This window comes from Marmota monax, unplaced genomic scaffold (assembly GCF_021218885.2).
Source record: "Marmota monax isolate L192 unplaced genomic scaffold, Marmota_monax_Labrador192_F-V1.1 WCK01_AAM20220418_F8-fsc00024, whole genome shotgun sequence".
In the NCBI taxonomy this organism is placed as follows: domain Eukaryota; kingdom Metazoa; phylum Chordata; class Mammalia; order Rodentia; family Sciuridae; genus Marmota; species Marmota monax.
Genome location: NW_026695224.1, coordinates 35688254 through 35704692, shown reverse-complemented (window position 1 = coordinate 35704692; position 16439 = coordinate 35688254). Strand labels below are relative to the sequence as shown.

The 16439-nt window shown below is 65.8% G+C and overlaps 1 protein-coding gene across 6 annotated transcripts in view; it reads left to right on the top strand.

The window, feature by feature from the left end:
* The window catches only part of Cbfa2t3 (CBFA2/RUNX1 partner transcriptional co-repressor 3), a 64305-nt gene extending 48412 nt beyond the window's left edge, over positions 1-15893 (top strand). For 5 of the 6 annotated variants that reach the window (XM_046434380.1, XM_046434381.1, XM_046434384.1 and 2 more), the window contains 10 exons: positions 13-90; positions 3366-3607; positions 3720-3809; positions 7345-7526; positions 8057-8277; positions 10473-10558; positions 11163-11361; positions 11710-11778; positions 12948-13138; positions 14009-15893. In XM_046434380.1, the coding sequence (XP_046290336.1) occupies positions 13-90; positions 3366-3607; positions 3720-3809; positions 7345-7526; positions 8057-8277; positions 10473-10558; positions 11163-11361; positions 11710-11778; positions 12948-13138; positions 14009-14278 (1628 nt within the window). In that variant the 3' untranslated portion in view covers positions 14279-15893. The remainder of the gene's footprint in view (positions 1-12; positions 91-3365; positions 3608-3719; positions 3810-7344; positions 7527-8056; positions 8278-10472; positions 10559-11162; positions 11362-11709; positions 11779-12947; positions 13139-14008) is intronic. The other variant, XM_046434382.1, reaches the window with a different exon arrangement.
* The last annotated feature ends 546 nt before the right edge of the window (positions 15894-16439 follow it).

Sequence of the window (16439 nt, the reverse complement as noted above, 5' to 3'; positions counted from 1 at the left end):
TTTTGCTTACAGATGGAGAGGACGGAGCTGCGACGTCACTGCCCCACGGCCGTTTTCACGGCTCCTTAAAGTGGTCTATGGTCTGCCTCTGTAAGTAAAATAACGAGACCCGCGGGCCTCCAGGAGGCCCTCGCCCTGCACAGAGCCGGCCCGGGGAGGCCCCCTCGAGCCACCCCGCTGCATCCTTAGAGAGGAGAGGGCAGGGCAGACGGTGGCCTGAGTCCCACAGTCACTGCTGGGCAGGAGCTGTGGCACCTGCAGCAGGGGCACGGCCACCGTGGGCCTCTTTCCCTGACAGCAGAGTAGCACTGGGAGGCACAGAGTGACCCTTGTCCATAGTGAGTCCAGCCGAGCCGCCTCCAGCTCCCGCCCCGACGCAGGGCCGCCTCGGCAGGGAGGCCACTGTGCCCGGCTCCCGACCAGGGCCTGAGGGCCTGGCGAGCCGCGCCTCATGCTTGGTGGTCGCTCGTGGATGACTCCAAGTGCTGGCCACACGGCCTCCGGGTGCTGGGACCCAGAGCGCTGTCCCACAGGTGCTGCAGCCCCTCTGCGGGTGCGCTGGCGCCTGGGCGGTGAGGAAGGCTGAGATGGGCACTGCGGCTGCCCGTGGTCCTGGTCCAGCAGTCACCGTGCTGCACTTGGCCCTGTCTGCCCTCGTGGCCAGGGTTCTGCTGTGGACGGGGATGGCGCTCCCAGCCGCAGGGCGGCAGGAGGCTGTTGGTGGGGTTCCTCCGTCCCAGCCTGACCCTGCCGCAGCCAGGAGGCGGCGGGAGCCGTGGGGGTGCCAGCATGTGCCCCCAAACCTCAGCCGGGGACACGTGTGCGGTCTAACTTAGTAACACACCTGTCGCGGGACGGGAGCACTTGTGCCGGGCTATTTTCGGCGTCTCTTTAGCAAGCTGCCGAGACTGCCTCACAGCCGCAGGAGGGAGGACGGACGGACAGGCGAGGCGAGCAGGCCAGGGACCGGGCGCCCAGGCAAGGCTGGTAAGCAGGCCTCGGGGAGGCCAGGCCAGGCCAGGCCAGCGCTGCAGGCCGGGCCGGCGGCTTGGACAGTGGCATGTCTCAGAAGCCGCCAGAAGCCCCAGAGACCTGGCACCCGCACATCAGCCGCCAGAAGCCAGCCCACTGCGATGGGAGGTCCGTGGAGACAGGGCATCCCCTGCGTGGCTGGGTGGCAGCAGGGGCTGTCCTCAGACTTGACCAGGCTGTGTGTGTTGACATCTGCCAGGGGTTGGCCGTGCCCACTGCACAGCAGGGTCCTGGATGAGGCCCGGGAGGGTGGGGACCAAGGGCTGAGGGAGCTGAATCTGGTGGCCGTTGACCACCCGGAGTAAGAGGGAGGCTCCGGCACTTGGCCCCTCGCTGACTGTTGCTGTGTGGCACTGGCGCATCGCTGGCCAGTCACTCCGGAGCCCGGAGGGGCTCTGAGGTCCTTTGACAGCGTTCCCATGGCACGTGCTCAGGTGCGGGCCCAGCTGCTCAGAGCTGGGTTCAGAAGGACCCGGAGCCTGGGCAGCAGCGTGCTGGACGGGTGCCGCCGTGAGGAGAGTGGGCGCATGTGCATCCCGTTCCCCTGCCTGCAAGTGGTCTTCAAGGCCCTGCCGTGTGGGGCACAGTGGTCAGCAAGCAGCCTACTCAATCCCAGCAGAGACAGCGGGCAGGGAGGGGCAGCTGGCCCTGCAGCAGTCGGGCGGCCCGGTGCTCTGCCCTGGAGCTCCACGGGAGAACCTGGGGCCAGTGCAGATGGAGGACAGAGCCAGGCCTGGGCTGACCGGCACCCACACCCGGACTTTGCTCCAGGCAGGCTTGCCCTCGTGGCATGGGGTCCAAGGTCCTCCGATGGCCTCCCCTCCAGCAGCCCCACAGCAGGCAACTGCCAGGCCCGGGGACGGGGGGTGAGGGATGGTGGAGCGAGGGCCAGGACCCGAGGGGACAGCCACACTGACTGTGGCCTGGCCGTGGGAGCATCCTGCCGAGGTCCCCGCTGCCTTGTGTCCATCCAGCCCTCTGGAAGGTGAGGCCTGTGTGGGCTGGGAGGCAGCGGGCCCACTGCAGGCCCCCACCTGGGTGGAAGCACGCTTGCCCCGTCCAGGGTCCTCTGCAGTGGGGCGTCTAGCGGTGTCTGGGCGAGTCTCACCCAGTGGCCAGGCCACAGGTCAGCAGAAGTGGCCTGTGTGGGCCCGGGAGCCCAGGGGAGCAGGCTGCAGCCCCGGGATGGCCACATGGGGTTGCGTCTGGGCAGGGCGGAGGTGGGCAGAGCGGGGACTGGATCTGGCAAGGGCCGCTGCAGGGGAACCGAGGCCAGGAACAGAGGCAGGCCCTGCCTTCTAGCCGACAGAATGGCAGGGGTCAGGAGAGGTCACCAGAGCCCAGGTCAGGATGGCCGGGCAGGTGCCTCTTCTAGGGGGACACACCAAGGCCCCACACTCACACAAGCAGACTCAAGTGTCCAGGCGGCTTGGCACTGCCCCAGCCGAGCCCTGGGTCCCCGTCCACCTGCCACCCTATCAGGCCTTGGCCCAGGTGGCAGGCGAGGGCCCAGCCTCAGGGGAACTGGGCCTGAGGGAGCAGGTGGCCCTGAGCGCGGCCCCAGCACAGGCTTCCTGCAGCCCGGCCACCTGGGGGGCCTGGTGGGGCAGGGGCCCTCGGGAGGCCCAGGAGAGCCAGCAGCAGGGGTGTGGCTGGTGCACGCGCCTGGGTGCAGGTGGCCTCGACCCCCCGGGACTCAGTGCAGCAGCCCCGGTGTCACCAGAGCCCTAGGACATCGACTGATGGCAAGGCCACAGGCAGTCTCGTCTCAGTGGCCAGTGGTACTGGCCCCACACCACCAGCCTCTGTGTGGCCAGCCAGGGGCCTATGTACATACCCCTGTCTCGTTCTCGGCCACCCTGGGGGACAGTGCTGCCAGGGCTGATTCCTACTAGTTAAGGCTGCAAACTAGTTTCCAGACCCAACTGGTCACTTACCAATGGGCGATGGCCTTGTGCAGGCAGGGCACCTGAGAAGCAACTGTGGGGACACCGCGTGGGCTGTGGTGGTGGGAGTGGGCTGTGGTGGTGGGAGTGGGCTGTGGCAGGTCCTTCTCGCTCCTGGAGGCCCTCCGCCCCTGGGCAAGGAGCGAGCCAGCGACCGCAGGGTGCCGAAGCCCCTGCGGCCCGCGGTGGGCACCCAGGCCGCCATGGGCACGCATCCCTACTGGCTGAAGGGCCTGGCCCCACGACCACTGTGCACACCTGTAAAGGGGTGCGAGCAGCCCGCAGGTGAGGCCGGACGCCTTGTGCCAGGGCTCTGCTGCCATCGCCATCCTCGTCACCACTGCCGCGCGTCACAGCCTGCCTGGCCTCACCCCCTTCCCCTCACAGTGATGAACGGCAGTAGCCACTCGCCCACGGCCATCCACAGCAGCCCGTCGACGCCCAACGGCTTCAGCAATGGCCCGGCCACCTCGTCCACGGCCTCCCTGTCCACGCAGCACCTGCCCCCGGCCTGTGGGGCCCGGCAGCTCAGCAAGCTCAAGCGGTTCCTCACCACTTTGCAGCAGTTCGGCAGCGACATCTCCCCGGAGATCGGGGACCGCGTGCGCACACTGGTGCTGGGGCTGGTGGTGAGTGGCTGGGCGCCCGAGAGGGCGATGGTGTCCCCGGGGCTGCCCCTCGCTGGGCGTGGCTGGACGGCGGCTCAGGCGGCCATGCTCAGTGAGGTGGCGTCCCCCACAGAACTCGACGCTGACCATTGAGGAGTTCCACGCCAAGCTCCAAGAGGCCACCAACTTCCCCCTGCGGCCCTTCGTCATCCCCTTCCTGAAGGTGAGGCGGACCTGCCACCTGCTGCCCAGCCCACGAGGCCCAGGCCGGCCCTCCAGCCCCGGCCCGGCCTCGTTCTCGGCCACCCTGGGGGACAGAGCTGCCAGGGCTGATTTCTGCTAGTTAAGGCTGCAAACTAGTTTCCAGACCCAACTGGTCACTTACCAAACTAGCCCTCGGAGACAGAGCTCCCGCTTGGGCCAGTCCCCAGCACAGCACCTGGCCACCATCAGCTGTGGCTGGAGAGCCTGGAGCTGTGCAGCAGGAAAAGCCCTCAAAGTCCCAGCATGGGGTGTCCCCCTGGGAGGGCCAGTGGGCAGCAGGGGCAGAGTCTTCCAGGTGGCAAGAACAGAATGGGCAAAGGCCCTGGAGCAGGGCCAGTGTCCAGGAAGAGGGTAAGTGGGACATGGAGAGATCAGGGAAGCAGTGACATGTGGCTGGGCAGCTGGGCAGCTGGAGAGCTATCAGAGAAGTACAGAAGGCCAGCACCGGGGCCTGACCACAGGCGCGGCGGCAGCTTGGGCCCCAGCCCCGCCCCATGGAGCCACAAGGTGCTAGTTGTAAAAGGAGCTGGTGGTCCGTGTGCACCAGGATGAGGACAGCAGGCTGGGGACTGGGACCAGGGGTCACTGTGGCCCCTGCGGGTCAGTGCTTCCCGGAGGCTCCCCGTGTGGCCCCGCAGCCCTTCCTGCCGAGCCCCGTGATCAGCAGTCCTCGGCACCTCTCTGCCGCCTGGCCCCACCATGGCCGCCTGGACCCCTCGCTCTGCCCTCAGCTTCTGTGGCGAGAAAGGCACCCCCAGGCCTGGGAGGCAGGAGGGACGCCCCCTCCCGGTGCACGTGCGGCCTGGCCGGGCAGCAGTGCTGGGGACTCTGCTTCCCTGAGGCGGGGGTGACGTCCAGCTCATCACAGACGCCCACGCCCCTGAGAGGGAGACACACCACCCCCACTGCTCCCCGTTAGGGAGGACGACCGAGGCCCGAGTCCCCCCAGGACAGGGAGCCACACTCGAGCCTGGCCTGTCCAGCCCCTCGTCCCCACAGCCACCACGGGGCTTCTCTGGCAGCCCCTGTTCTCCAGGGACACCCGTCACACCCACATCCACTCCCTCCCTAGCCGCCCACACCCTGCTGGGCTGGAGCAGCTGCTGGCACCAGAGCCCAGCCCATCTGGCCATCACTGGGATCCCTGGACCCCTCCTGCCCCGACTGCTCACTCCACCATCCCCTGTGGGACGTCAGTTCCAACCTTGGTGGCCCATGCCCCACAGTGTCCCTGCCCTGTTTACCCTGGGTGCAGGGCAGGGCGTCCGGCGTCCTCACTACCCAGCAGGCATGCAGCCTGCCCCCAGCCCAGTCAGTGCCAGCGTCCACCCAGCCACGCCAGCATGGTACCCCAGCAGACAGCACTGGCCCAGCACTGCCCCCAGGAGGGACCCTTGGCCTCAGTTTCCCCTCTGCACACAGGGCTCTCGGTGTCGTGAGAGCCAGGCAGCCCAGGGGCCTGCCCTCCTCGTGGCCACCCAGGTCCCTGCCTGCCAACTGTCCCGAAGCCCACCCAACCCCAGGGAGCTTCTGAGGGAGGCCGGAGCCTCCAGGGCCTGCTGATCAGGCTCAGCAGAGCCCTGACCCATGGTCCCCCTTGGGAGCAGCCCTTGTCCCCACTGCTTGTGACCAGAGCTCAGTGGGAGTCTGGCCTGCTGAGGCTGGACCTGGAACCCAGCTGCCCCTCAGGTTGGGCTCTGTCTGAAGTGGGCCGTGAGCAGCTGCAGAGCCTTTCCCAACTCTCACGGCCCCACAGTCCTGCCCAGTGGTACTCATGCTGCCCTGGGAGGCACCCGTCTGGGTCCTGCCTGGAGCCACGGGCTCCTTTGGGTGATAGGAAGGACTAAGCTGATTGACCAGGGCTTTCAGGAAACTGACACATGGGGAGTTGTGCAGCCATGGTTTGCAGGTGAGGCAGAAACCAGAGAGGTTAAGTGACTACCACACAGCCCCTCAGTGGCTGAGCCGGGGGGCCGTCCTCAGAGCACACCCTCAGTCCGGCGAGCCTGAGAGGCGGCTCTCAGCAGAGCCAGAGACAGGGTCAGGGGGCTCTCCTTCTCTGATGCTCAGGGTCCCTCCCTTCAGTTGCGTCGGTGAGGAGGGCTGTCTGGACTTCCTGTAGCATCCGAACACCAGGGTGTTGTGACCAGCTCGGTCAGCCAGCCTCAGAGTGACGTCTCCCTCGAGTCCTGGGCTCCTGGGGACAGGTGGGGACACTGCCCCCCCACGGGGCTGGGCCAGCAGTGGCCTTATCCCCCAGCCCAGAGCTGTTGTGCATCAGACCCTCCAGCTTTCCGGGACCCACCCCCGTGTGGCCAGATGGGAGCTTTCCAGAGGCCAGAGACCTGCCCCCCAGCCTCCACCCAAGGCCGCTGCTGGCTGGCCCCACCTGGGCCGCAATCCAGATGTCCCCAACCCTAACAGTGACCAGCAGTACTCCTGCCTCTCCCACCCTGCACACTGGCCAAGGGGAGGCCACGGGGGGGGGGGGGACATTGGGCTTCTTGGCCCTCCTGGACGGACCCAGGTCCCAGCTCACAACTCTGACATGCTCGGCAGGTGGTGCTGGCCCTGTCCAGCTATGCAAATAGAGAACAGGCCCAGCAGCTAATGCAGCTGGACAAGGTGTGCCGCTGCTGGGCAGCCGTGGACACGCGCAGGGGGCCGGAGGCTCTGTGCGCAGGAGCAAGCTGGGAGCGTATTTATTTACAAGCACTCAGAGTGGCCGCTCTCCCAAGCGGCCTGCCGCTGGGCCCCGTCCAGCCTGTGGTAGGGCGCAGCCTGCCCGCCCCACCCCTAGTGGCTCGGGGAGCCTGGGAAGCACGGAGGAGCCCGGCCAGGGCCCAGCAGCGCTCTCCCGGAGCCCAGAGCCCAGAGGGGCCCGGTGTCTGGCAAAGAATGTTAGAAGCGGTTCAGCCAAGTCCTGTTCCCTGCTTGGTGGCCCCAATGTCACTGATGGCAGGGGGATCACAGGACAGGGGCCAGCGCCATGTGCCCAGAGCTTTGCGGTGGCAGGAAGCACACTGGTGGCCAGTCCCAGCACCAGTCTTTGTTTCAGGCTGAGCCTGGAACTCCAGAGGGCAGGAGCCGGAGGCTGCCCACCAGCGTGGTGGGGCCAGTGGAGACCCCGGGCACTACACACTTGGGCTCTGCTCTCAACCCCCCTTTACAGTTGCTGTGTGTGCTGGGCTGGTTGCTCCCAGTCTCTGAGCCTTGAATTTCTCCTCGGTGCCGGGGATGGTGTGGTGACTGCTGAGATGGGGTGCAGGCACACTCCCTCTGCCTCCAGATGTCCCCAGGGAGGGAGGTGACAGGAGGAAGCTTTGCCTGGGTGTCCAGGATCTGGGCTGGGGTCTCAGGCACCACCTGCCACTGTGTGCCCCGGACAGGGTACCGTCCTGCCCGCTGTCCTCCTCCCCCCACTCGGCAGTCCCCGAGCCCAGCGGGCGCCGGGCTCTGTGCAGCTGGCCAAGCCGCTCCCGCCCCCCCCCCAGGCAAACCTGCCTCTGCTGCAGCGGGAGCTCCTGCACTCTGCCCGCCTGGCCAAGCAGACGCCTGCCCATTACCTGGCCCAGCACGAGCAGCTGCTGCTGGGCACCAGCACCCCCTCCCCCGCGGACTGCTCCGAGCCCCTGCTGGAGGTCAACGAGAACGGCAAGAGGAGGACGCCCGACAGGTACCACGGCTCCGGGCCAGGAGGGGGCACAGGGTCCTCCTGCCTCAGGCCCTGCCTGGCCAGCAGCCCCCACCGCAGGCTCCACCGAGGCGGGCGGGCAGCTCACCTGCCCTGCTAGCAGCCTGCCCTGCCGGGCTGGACCCAGATGCCCCTGGGAGCCCCAGGAGGACGTCTGTCCCCAGATATTTCCTGGCACTCTCCCTTGGTGCCAAATGTACAGCCCGAGGGGATCAAATCCAGGCGGCTGGGCTGGGCCCCCTCCGCTGGCCTCCAGAGGCACATGTCCACATTCCTGGGGGCTGCTGGTCACTGGGCCTTCCTGTCTGCCCGGTCCCCTGACAGGGGGTTGGGCTTCTGGTTTGGGGCACCCGGGGGGCCCGCCCACCAGGGGAGAAGGAGGCAGAGGGTGATACCACTTGTCTCCCTTGCACCTCCTTCCTCTCTGACGCCCATGTCCCTGCGCACTGACGGGACCTCCATCCTTGGCTGGCGGCCCATAACCACTGCCCTCCACCTGCTCTTCTGGCCAGGACCAAAGAGAACGGGTCAGACCGTGACTCCCTGCACCCTGACCACCTCAGCAAACGGCCGTGTACCCTGAGCCCCGCACAGCGCTACAGCCCCAGCAACGGGCTGCCCCACCCCACCCCACCCCCGCCCCAGCACTTCCGCCTGGAGGACATGGCCATGGCCCACCACTTCCGCGACTCCTACCGCCACCCCGACACCCGAGAGCGCCACCGGCAGCTGGGTGAGCAGCGTGCTGGGGCTGGTCGGGTGCTTGAGCAGGCTGCGAGTGCCCAAGTACACGCTGCACCTACCACCACCTGCACCTGGGCATGGCAGGCCGTCCAGGGAGCAGTGGTAGGGGGACGGGCCGGCCACACCCCGGGGGGGCCGGGAGTGCGTCTTTCCTCCTACTGCCTTGGAGGGCAGCTTGCACCCATGGGGACCCCACTGGGGCTGCAAGGTCACCACCCTGAGGGCCTGGCACCCACCTAGGCTGGGCAGCCTCTGACCAGGAGCTGCCCAGTTCTTGACCCCATCGGTGATTCCCCACAGCGCACCCTCGGGCAGGTCTGGCAGCCTCACTGTGCCTTAGTTCCTCCTCTGCCACTTGGGTTGAGCAGGAGTCATGCGAGGACCGGGGCATTACCGCAGGCCCAGGCAGCGTGTGCTATGAGGCCCAGCTGGTGACAGGGACAGCAGCTGACATGGACCACACCCTACGGGGCTGGCGCCCTCTCCTGCACACCCACACCACAGACGGGAGACCGAGGCCCAGAGAGCGCAGGTGACACGGCCGAGGTCTCGTGGCCACACCTGCCTGGCCTCACTCCCCTGTGGGCTGGGACCAAGAGGATGCCCCCCACACGGCCCCGGTGTGTGCTGGTGAAGGAGCCCAGGAGCAGCCGGCCCAGGGTCCCAGGGTGCGGACAGTCCCAGATAGGGCCAGGGAAGCCCCTCCTGTAGGAGGCTGACTCCCACCCCACCCTGCAGGCACGCGGGGCCTGGGCCCAGGCAGCAGGTGACGGCTCCTGGCTCTCTGTGGCGGGTCAGGCAGGTGCTGATTCCCACCGGCTTCTGCTAATGCAAAAATAAACTCCAGCTGCTGCAGAGAGCTCAGCCACTGTTTTGGTTGGGGCCTGGCACGGGCCCCAGCTCTGCTGGCGGCCAGGAGCCTGGTGGAGAGCAAGCTCCAGCCGCCACCTCCCAAGCCCTTCTGTAATTTGAGGGAGGCATTTGAGGTCCAGTGACCTAGGAGATCTTTAGGGACCAAAGGTGGCCCCAAAAGAGGCCTCGGAAGCATAGATTGACTCTGGGCCACCCGGCACAGACAGGGACATGATAGGGGAGGGTTGGAGGCATTTCTCAGGAGGACCAGATGCTGGACCTCCCTGGGTCTTAGAGACTGAGCACCTGCCTCCATCGCCCCTGCCGCCTCACTGGCCAGGACTGAGGGCTCACTGCAGCTGGCCAACCCTGGGCCATACCTGCCGCCACCCCTCCCTGACTTGTGTCTGGGCCAACACAGCCCCTTTACCAGCCTCCAAGGATGACCGGCCCCCAGGGCTAAGCATGGGCAAGGGCTGAGGCATGTGGCACGCAGCCCTGCGCCACCCAGCAGCCCACAGGACCCCCGCTTACCAGCCTGCTTCCCAGGCATATGTCTCTGAAGTCTCTTCTCACCCCAGGAGGTAGGCAGGGTGGACTAACTGAGGCGTGGGCAGCCAGATGAGGACCCAGGTCCCATGGGGAATGGGCTTCTCAGCCCCACCATCTGCTGCGGAGCTGGCTGGGACATTGGGGCTGGCTCATTCATGCTCCAGTGGAAAAGACTGAGCACCCAGGCCAGAGCTCAGCCCTGGGGACACGCAGCTGTCCTCTTCTAGGAGGACCTAGAGTAGACAGAGTCACCTTACCTAATACAACAAGGCACTTGGGACAGGAATTCTGGGTACACTGCAGAGGGCGGTGACCTGGCTTTGAGGAATGCACAGGAGTGCAGACTACTGTGAGACACTCTCAGGGCCAGCCGCAGGAGCCTGGGCTGCTGAGCAGCCGCAGGCCCTTCACAGTCAGGTCTGGAGAAGCTGTGGGCCCAGGGCGGGCAGCAAGGAGGCAGAGGGGGGTGGACACAGCTAGGCCAGGGGCAGGAACAGATTTGTCTCCTCTTCCCAATTGTTGAGCTGTTTCCTCACCAATGGGGGTTGGGGCACTGGGGGTCAGTGGGCAAAGGATCAGGGTCCAGGGCACAGCCCATGGGAGGGGCCGAGAGCAGGGCCGGTGCTGGGGGCGAATGGGTGTCCCCGGAGCAGAGTGGCTTTAGGGGCATGGGCGGGGTTGGGAGAGAGGCGGGGCTTGGGAGGGTGAGGGGCTGTGGGGCGGGGCTTGGTGGAGTTGGGATGGTGGGCGGGGCCTGAGCTTGCGCCTGCCCTCCTGCAGGGGCGCCCGGGACACGGCAGGAGGAAGTGATTGACCACAGGCTCACGGAGCGCGAGTGGGCCGAGGAGTGGAAGCACCTCAACAACGTGAGTGCCCAGCGGGCCGCGGGGCTGCCCGGCTAGGGGGCCGTTGGGGGCAGCTGCGCTGAGCGTGGGCTCCGCTGGGCCCAGCGCCCTGCCTGGACCCACCTTGTCCTTCTGGCCACCTTCATGTGTGCCCTTGTGGGCTGCAGCCGGCCAGGCACTGTTGGAGGAACCGGGAGCCCTCCTGCCACTTCCTGCCCAGCTCTCCAGGGCACCGCCTGAACCTTGTAGGACGTTGGGGAAAGTCCCGTGGGGCCTCTGGAGGTGGGAAGTGGCCCAGGGGTTCAGGGCCGGTGGGCCACGTCCTGCTCCTCAGACCACCTGTGGGCCCTGAGACTGCGTCCCCTCCACCCGTGCCTCGCCTGAGAAGGAAAGGCAGTCCCGAAGCAAGCATCCTAAGAGGGTCAGGGAGAAGGGACTCCAGTCCCCACACCCATGCCAGCCTGATGCCCATGGTAATGAGGACCCCGCCTAGAGCCAGCCCTAGCCCTCCCTGCCCAGCCGCTCTGCTCCATGGAGACCGGTCTCCACTAGCCAACCCTGCAGGGCGGGACGTGTCTGGCTGCCCCCAGGCTCCAAGGTGCTGAAGCCCGCCCTGTCCACTCAGCTCCTGAACTGCATCATGGACATGGTGGAGAAGACACGGCGGTCACTCACGGTGCTGCGCAGGTGCCAGGAGGCCGACCGGGAGGAGCTCCACCACTGGATACGGCGCTTCAGTGACACGGAGGATGTGAAAAAGGGCCCCACACCCGCTGCCACCCGCACCCTTAACAGCTCCGCCAGCCCCGAGGGGTCTCAGCCAGGTGTGCACTGAGGAGGGCCGGGCTGGCCCGGGGGACAGGCCAGGATAAAACAGTCTCCCTGGAAAGGTGGTGCCTTCTCCGCTTTGCACAAAGACGCCACCGGTTCTGTGGGAAGACTGGGACACCCCAGGGGACTCTGCAAAACCAAGAAGGGCCCAGGATGTGCCCAGCTCCCAGCCTGAACCCAGGGTCCACCTGGGTGGGGTTCCAGAGCATTCCCTTCCTGCCCCCCATGCCAATGCAGGGTCTCCACCTTTGGGCACCTAGGGATCTCTTGCCAGTGAAAAGCACTTCCTGGGGCCTGGGCAGTGTGAAGGAGGAGCTGACCTCAGGCCGCATCTTTTTCAGATGTCCACCGGGAGTTCACACCTCGGACCCTCTCTGGCTACATGCCAGAGGAGATCTGGAGGAGAGCCGGTGAGTATAGTTGCAGGACAGACCCCGGGACAGCTGTGGGAGCCCCTCACAGGCCCGGCAGTGAGGGGTGCCCAAAGGCACCTAGGGTCTCAGCTGGGCCTCCCCCAGCAAAGCCCAGGGACTCTGCACATCCTGCTGTGCACACGCTCAGATGTTGTGCAGTTCAGCACTCAGAGTCCACGCAGCCTGCTGGGCACCGTGTTGAGCAGGGGAGGATGTGGGAACATCCGCTGGCACGGCGGGAAACAGCCCAGCAAGATCTGAGGGTGGCGAGAGAGACCCGTGCTTGCTCGGCAGCAGTGGTTCAGAGGAGATGGGAGCAGGCAGGATTCAGTGTGAAACAGGAGGAAGACGGGATCCTCGGGTCTTGAAGGCACAGAGGAGGGAGGGCCCCCGCCGAGAGTTGGAGATGAGGGGTGGGCTGTGGCCAGGGTCCTGGCTTGGACACCCCCTGCCTGGCAGGCACCTCAGCTGTCCACGGGGCAGGGCTTGGTGAGCGCCTTGCTGAGGTCCATGTGGAGCTGTGTGGTGATGAGGTCCTGATGTCACTCAGACCAGGGCTCAGGCCCTGCCAGCAGCCAGCAATCCCCACGTAGAGGCTGGGGTGGGAGGTTTGCGGTGCCTGGCTACCTGAGGAGGGAACACCACTGGTCCCACCCTGACCCCATGGGACATTCTCAGCAGCCCCGCTCACACCATGCTGCAGGGACAGCAGGCCTCGGGGAAACTGAGGTAGGCCTCAGCCCCGGGGTGCTTAGCAGGCGCTTGCAGAGGGCAGGAGTGTCACCACGGAACTGAATGGCGCAAGTCACCAGTGGACTCTGGACGTGGGCCGCAGCCTCAGCCCTGTGCTGCAGCTCCACTGTAGGGCCAGGCAGCAGGCGTAGGTTCCAGGTGGCCTGAGGTCTCTGCTGACGTGCTGGAGAGGGGCCTGGGCCAGTGTGGTGTGTGGGTTCCCCGTGGGCCTGGCCCTCACACACCAGCATGAAGACCGCTACAGATGGAGTGGTGGTCAGAGCTCGACCGGCCCGCGGTCCCTCAGGCCCCTGCCTGTACACACGTGTTAGGTCACACACTTGTGCCCGTGTGTGCGTGTACATGGCCCTTGCTTCGGTTGTGGGGGAGGCCCGGAGCCCTGTTGACCCCAGCCTGGCCTCCGTGTCCTGCAGAAGAGGCTGTGAATGAGGTGAAGCGTCAGGCCATGTCGGAGCTGCAGAGGGCCGTGTCGGACGCGGAGCGCAAAGCCCACGAGCTCATCAGCACAGAGCGTGCCAAGATGGAGCGGGCCCTAGCCGAGGCCAAGCGGCAGGCCTCCGAGGACGCCCTCACCGTGGTCAACCAGCAGGAGGACTCCAGCGAGGTAGGGCCACTGGCCGCTCCTAGGCCCCGCACTGTCTCTGGGTCCACTGGGGTTGACGGTGAGACTTGGGGTGGGCCAAGTGTGGCTGGAAGCCAACAGCTCTGTAACCCAGGTCCGCATCCGGTGGCCATCACAGGTGGCTGCAGTAGGTACACAGCCTGCTGCCCACACAGCCTGGTGAGGTGCCCTGCGGCCCTCTTCATCATGCAGATACAGAAACTAGTCCAAGGGTAGGTGGCCGGCTAAGGCCCTGGCCTGTGTGGGGCCATTATCTGACCCTGGGTCGCTGACACCAAAGCGTAGGTTCTTCTCTGAGCTGTGAAAGCAGAAGGTTTGAGGAGACCTGTGGGCACCAGGGGCTACGTGAGCAGAAGGCCAGAGGGTCCTGTGCACCTGGATGACCACGTGCTGGGCACAGTCTGCGGCCCATTTCCTCATTGCCCAAGAACTTGGTCAGCAGAAACATCAGGGAGAGGAACAGACCTCTCCAGGGGGGCCTTGGGGATGCCCTTTGTTGAAGGACAGACCCCCAAACCTGCCTGGGCTTGTGCTGGGCTAGGCTGGGGGTCAGAGGGGACATGGCGTAGAAGCAGGTGAGACAGAGAGCGAAGCCCTCACAGAGATGTCCTGGGGAGAACCACGTGGGCAGTGTGTGGCCCTTCAGGGGCTCCTTGCTCCAGTGGGCACAGCAGACCTGCAGGGGAGTCAGTGGGGGCCGTGCAGCAGGCGGGGGGAACACGCCGCCCTCCCCGGCCACAGCTTCGCTCGGTGAGACGGTGGCCAGCCTGAGCACCGTGGATGGCTGCACCGGGCGGGAGCTGGGCAGCGGGTCTGGCCAGGCTGACTGTGCCCTCTGCTCCTCGCACCCAGAGCTGCTGGAACTGCGGGCGCAAGGCCAGCGAGACGTGCAGCGGCTGCAACGTGGCGCGCTACTGCGGGTCTTTCTGCCAGCACAGGGACTGGGAGAAGCACCACCACGTGTGCGGCCAGGGCCTGCAGGGGCCCGCGGCCGCTGTGGCCGACCCACTGCCCGCGCAGCCCGGCACCACGGCCAGCCCCAGCGAGGCCGGCTCTGCCGGGCCCTCCCGCTCCGGCTCCCCCGGCCCGCCCGGCCCCCTGGACACCGCAGTGCCCCGCTGACCCCTCCCAGGCCCGGGCCAGCACATGGACCCCATGCCCCGCCCACCGGCCGGCTCACTGGAGGCCGCGCCCACCGCCCACCTGGCCCCACAGGGCGGCCGGTCGGAGTCACTGCTGCTACTGCTTGTCTCCAAAAGAAAACAGGACCGAGAAAGTCCACCCGCCAGCCTCGCAGCCCCAGGCAGCTCGGCCGCGGCCCACGACCCCGCCTCCACCACCGACCCACGCCGCAGCACACGCGGGAGTGGCCGCGCGTCCCTCCGCGGGCGTTCCGTCTTCACGGTCCACCGCCTTCTCTACACTGGAAGTCTCACGGGGCTTATGTTTCCAGCAAAGAATTTTGAGGGGTTTTGTCGGCAAAAGAGCTACTCAGAAAGGGACAAGGAAGGCTGGGGGTCCCCCTCCTTGTTAAAAAGGGAATAAAACTGTGATTTTGTAGCCGGAGACCTGGACTCACTGCACTCGGCCTCCCTGCGGCCGACAGGTGCGCAGGATTGGTGGGAGTCCAGCTTCCGACTCGAGAAGTGTTTTCGGTTTCAGGTTTTTTTCTTCCTTTAATGTCAAACTCTGGCTTTAAGTAAAAATCCAAAAAGTCTTTTAAAAAGGCGAAGGAAGCAGACCCGCTAACTACCTTGCCAGCTAGCCAGCCAAGGATACCGCACTCACCTCCGCTGCAGGGAGCCCAGAAAGCACCACGTCCAAACCCAGGCGTCTGTCACTGCCAGAGCGCTGTCTCGGTCACGTTGGGTTCGTTTGGGGGCTGGTCTCTCTGTTTCAGTTTTGGTTTTGTTTGGAGGTCTTGGGACAGTGGGGTCTGGCACACCCTGGGGTCTTCTTGAGCTGGCGGCCCTGGGCAGGCACGCTGAGCCTGAGCCCCTGCGCTGTCATCCCCAGGCGCAAGCAGGACACCGCTCTGTCCCCACGCCTCTGTGACACTTCACATTTCATTTTCCACCCGTGAGCAGAAAGTGCTCGAGTGTTCTTCCCAGAGAGAGAAAACCCCGAAACAACGCCGTGTTGATCTTTTGGGTTGACTCTGGACTGCGTTTCAAAGCAAGAGGAGATACACTGCTCCTGAGAACCCGCTCTGGTCTCCTCCTCTACCTCCGCTCCCGCCCGTCCCACCTCCATGGAGCCCCAACGCCACCGCCCATGTCTCCCTGCAGCTACTCTTTCTCCCAAACTTTTGCAGAAAAAAAAAAAAAAGCCCACAAACAAAAGCCCCCTGCCCTGCCCTCCCCGAGACTCAGATGTACATAGCCCTGAGTTCCACCCTCGTTCTGGGCACCCTGGCCATCCCAGCCCTCCCCTGCCCTCCACCCCATGGTGTCCACCACTCAAGGAGGAAAGGAAGGATGGCCAGTCCCTGCCACGCTGAGTGGGAGGGCAGAGCCGACTACCACCCACACTGCTGTGCATCGCTGTGAAAAGCGCCAAGGACAAGTGCAATACGTGGTGGCCAGCCTCTGACCGCGTCCAGGGGCCCTACCCGAGGCACAGTGCGCATGAATGTGAATGTACTTGGTTTTCGCAGAGGTCCAAAAATGGTGTCTGCGATGGTGGTGATAGGAAGAGATGTTTGCCAAATAAAGAATTAAGAGAAACCTGGGAAGCACATGGCTTAGGACCCAGTTCTCGGGTCCTGCACGCGGCCCTGGGGAGCGTGGTTGTGGCGCGGGTTCCCAGCTGTCATGGAGTCTGCTCTGAGTTAGGAGAAGATCCCAGCCAGGGCCTGCAGAACCCAGCCTGGCACAGCCGCCTGGCTCCTGTGACCTCCCGAAGGTTCCGGGCCCTTGCCCTGGGGGAGGATTGCTTCTGTGGGATTCAGAGAGCCAGGGCCTGGGTCTGCTTCCATGGCAGGGCACGCAGCCTGGTCTCGCATCCAGCCTCGGCTCAGGTGCAGAGGATGTGCCCATGCCCATGCCCACAGAGGGCCCTGCCTCCCTGGGGGGGCACCTCGCTCCCCACCTATGCCCCCAATGCTGCGTCTTGCTGGTGCCCGGCCCAGCAGCCCACTGCCCAAAAGGCCAAAGCTCGGTGGGGGGACACCATGTTCCGGGAGGAAGACGGGCTTGCTGGCTGGCGAGGTGGGCTCTGGGTGAGGAGGACCAGCGCAGCCCTCCTGGGTCCCGTGTCCCCAGGCCAGGACTGGGCAGCTCTG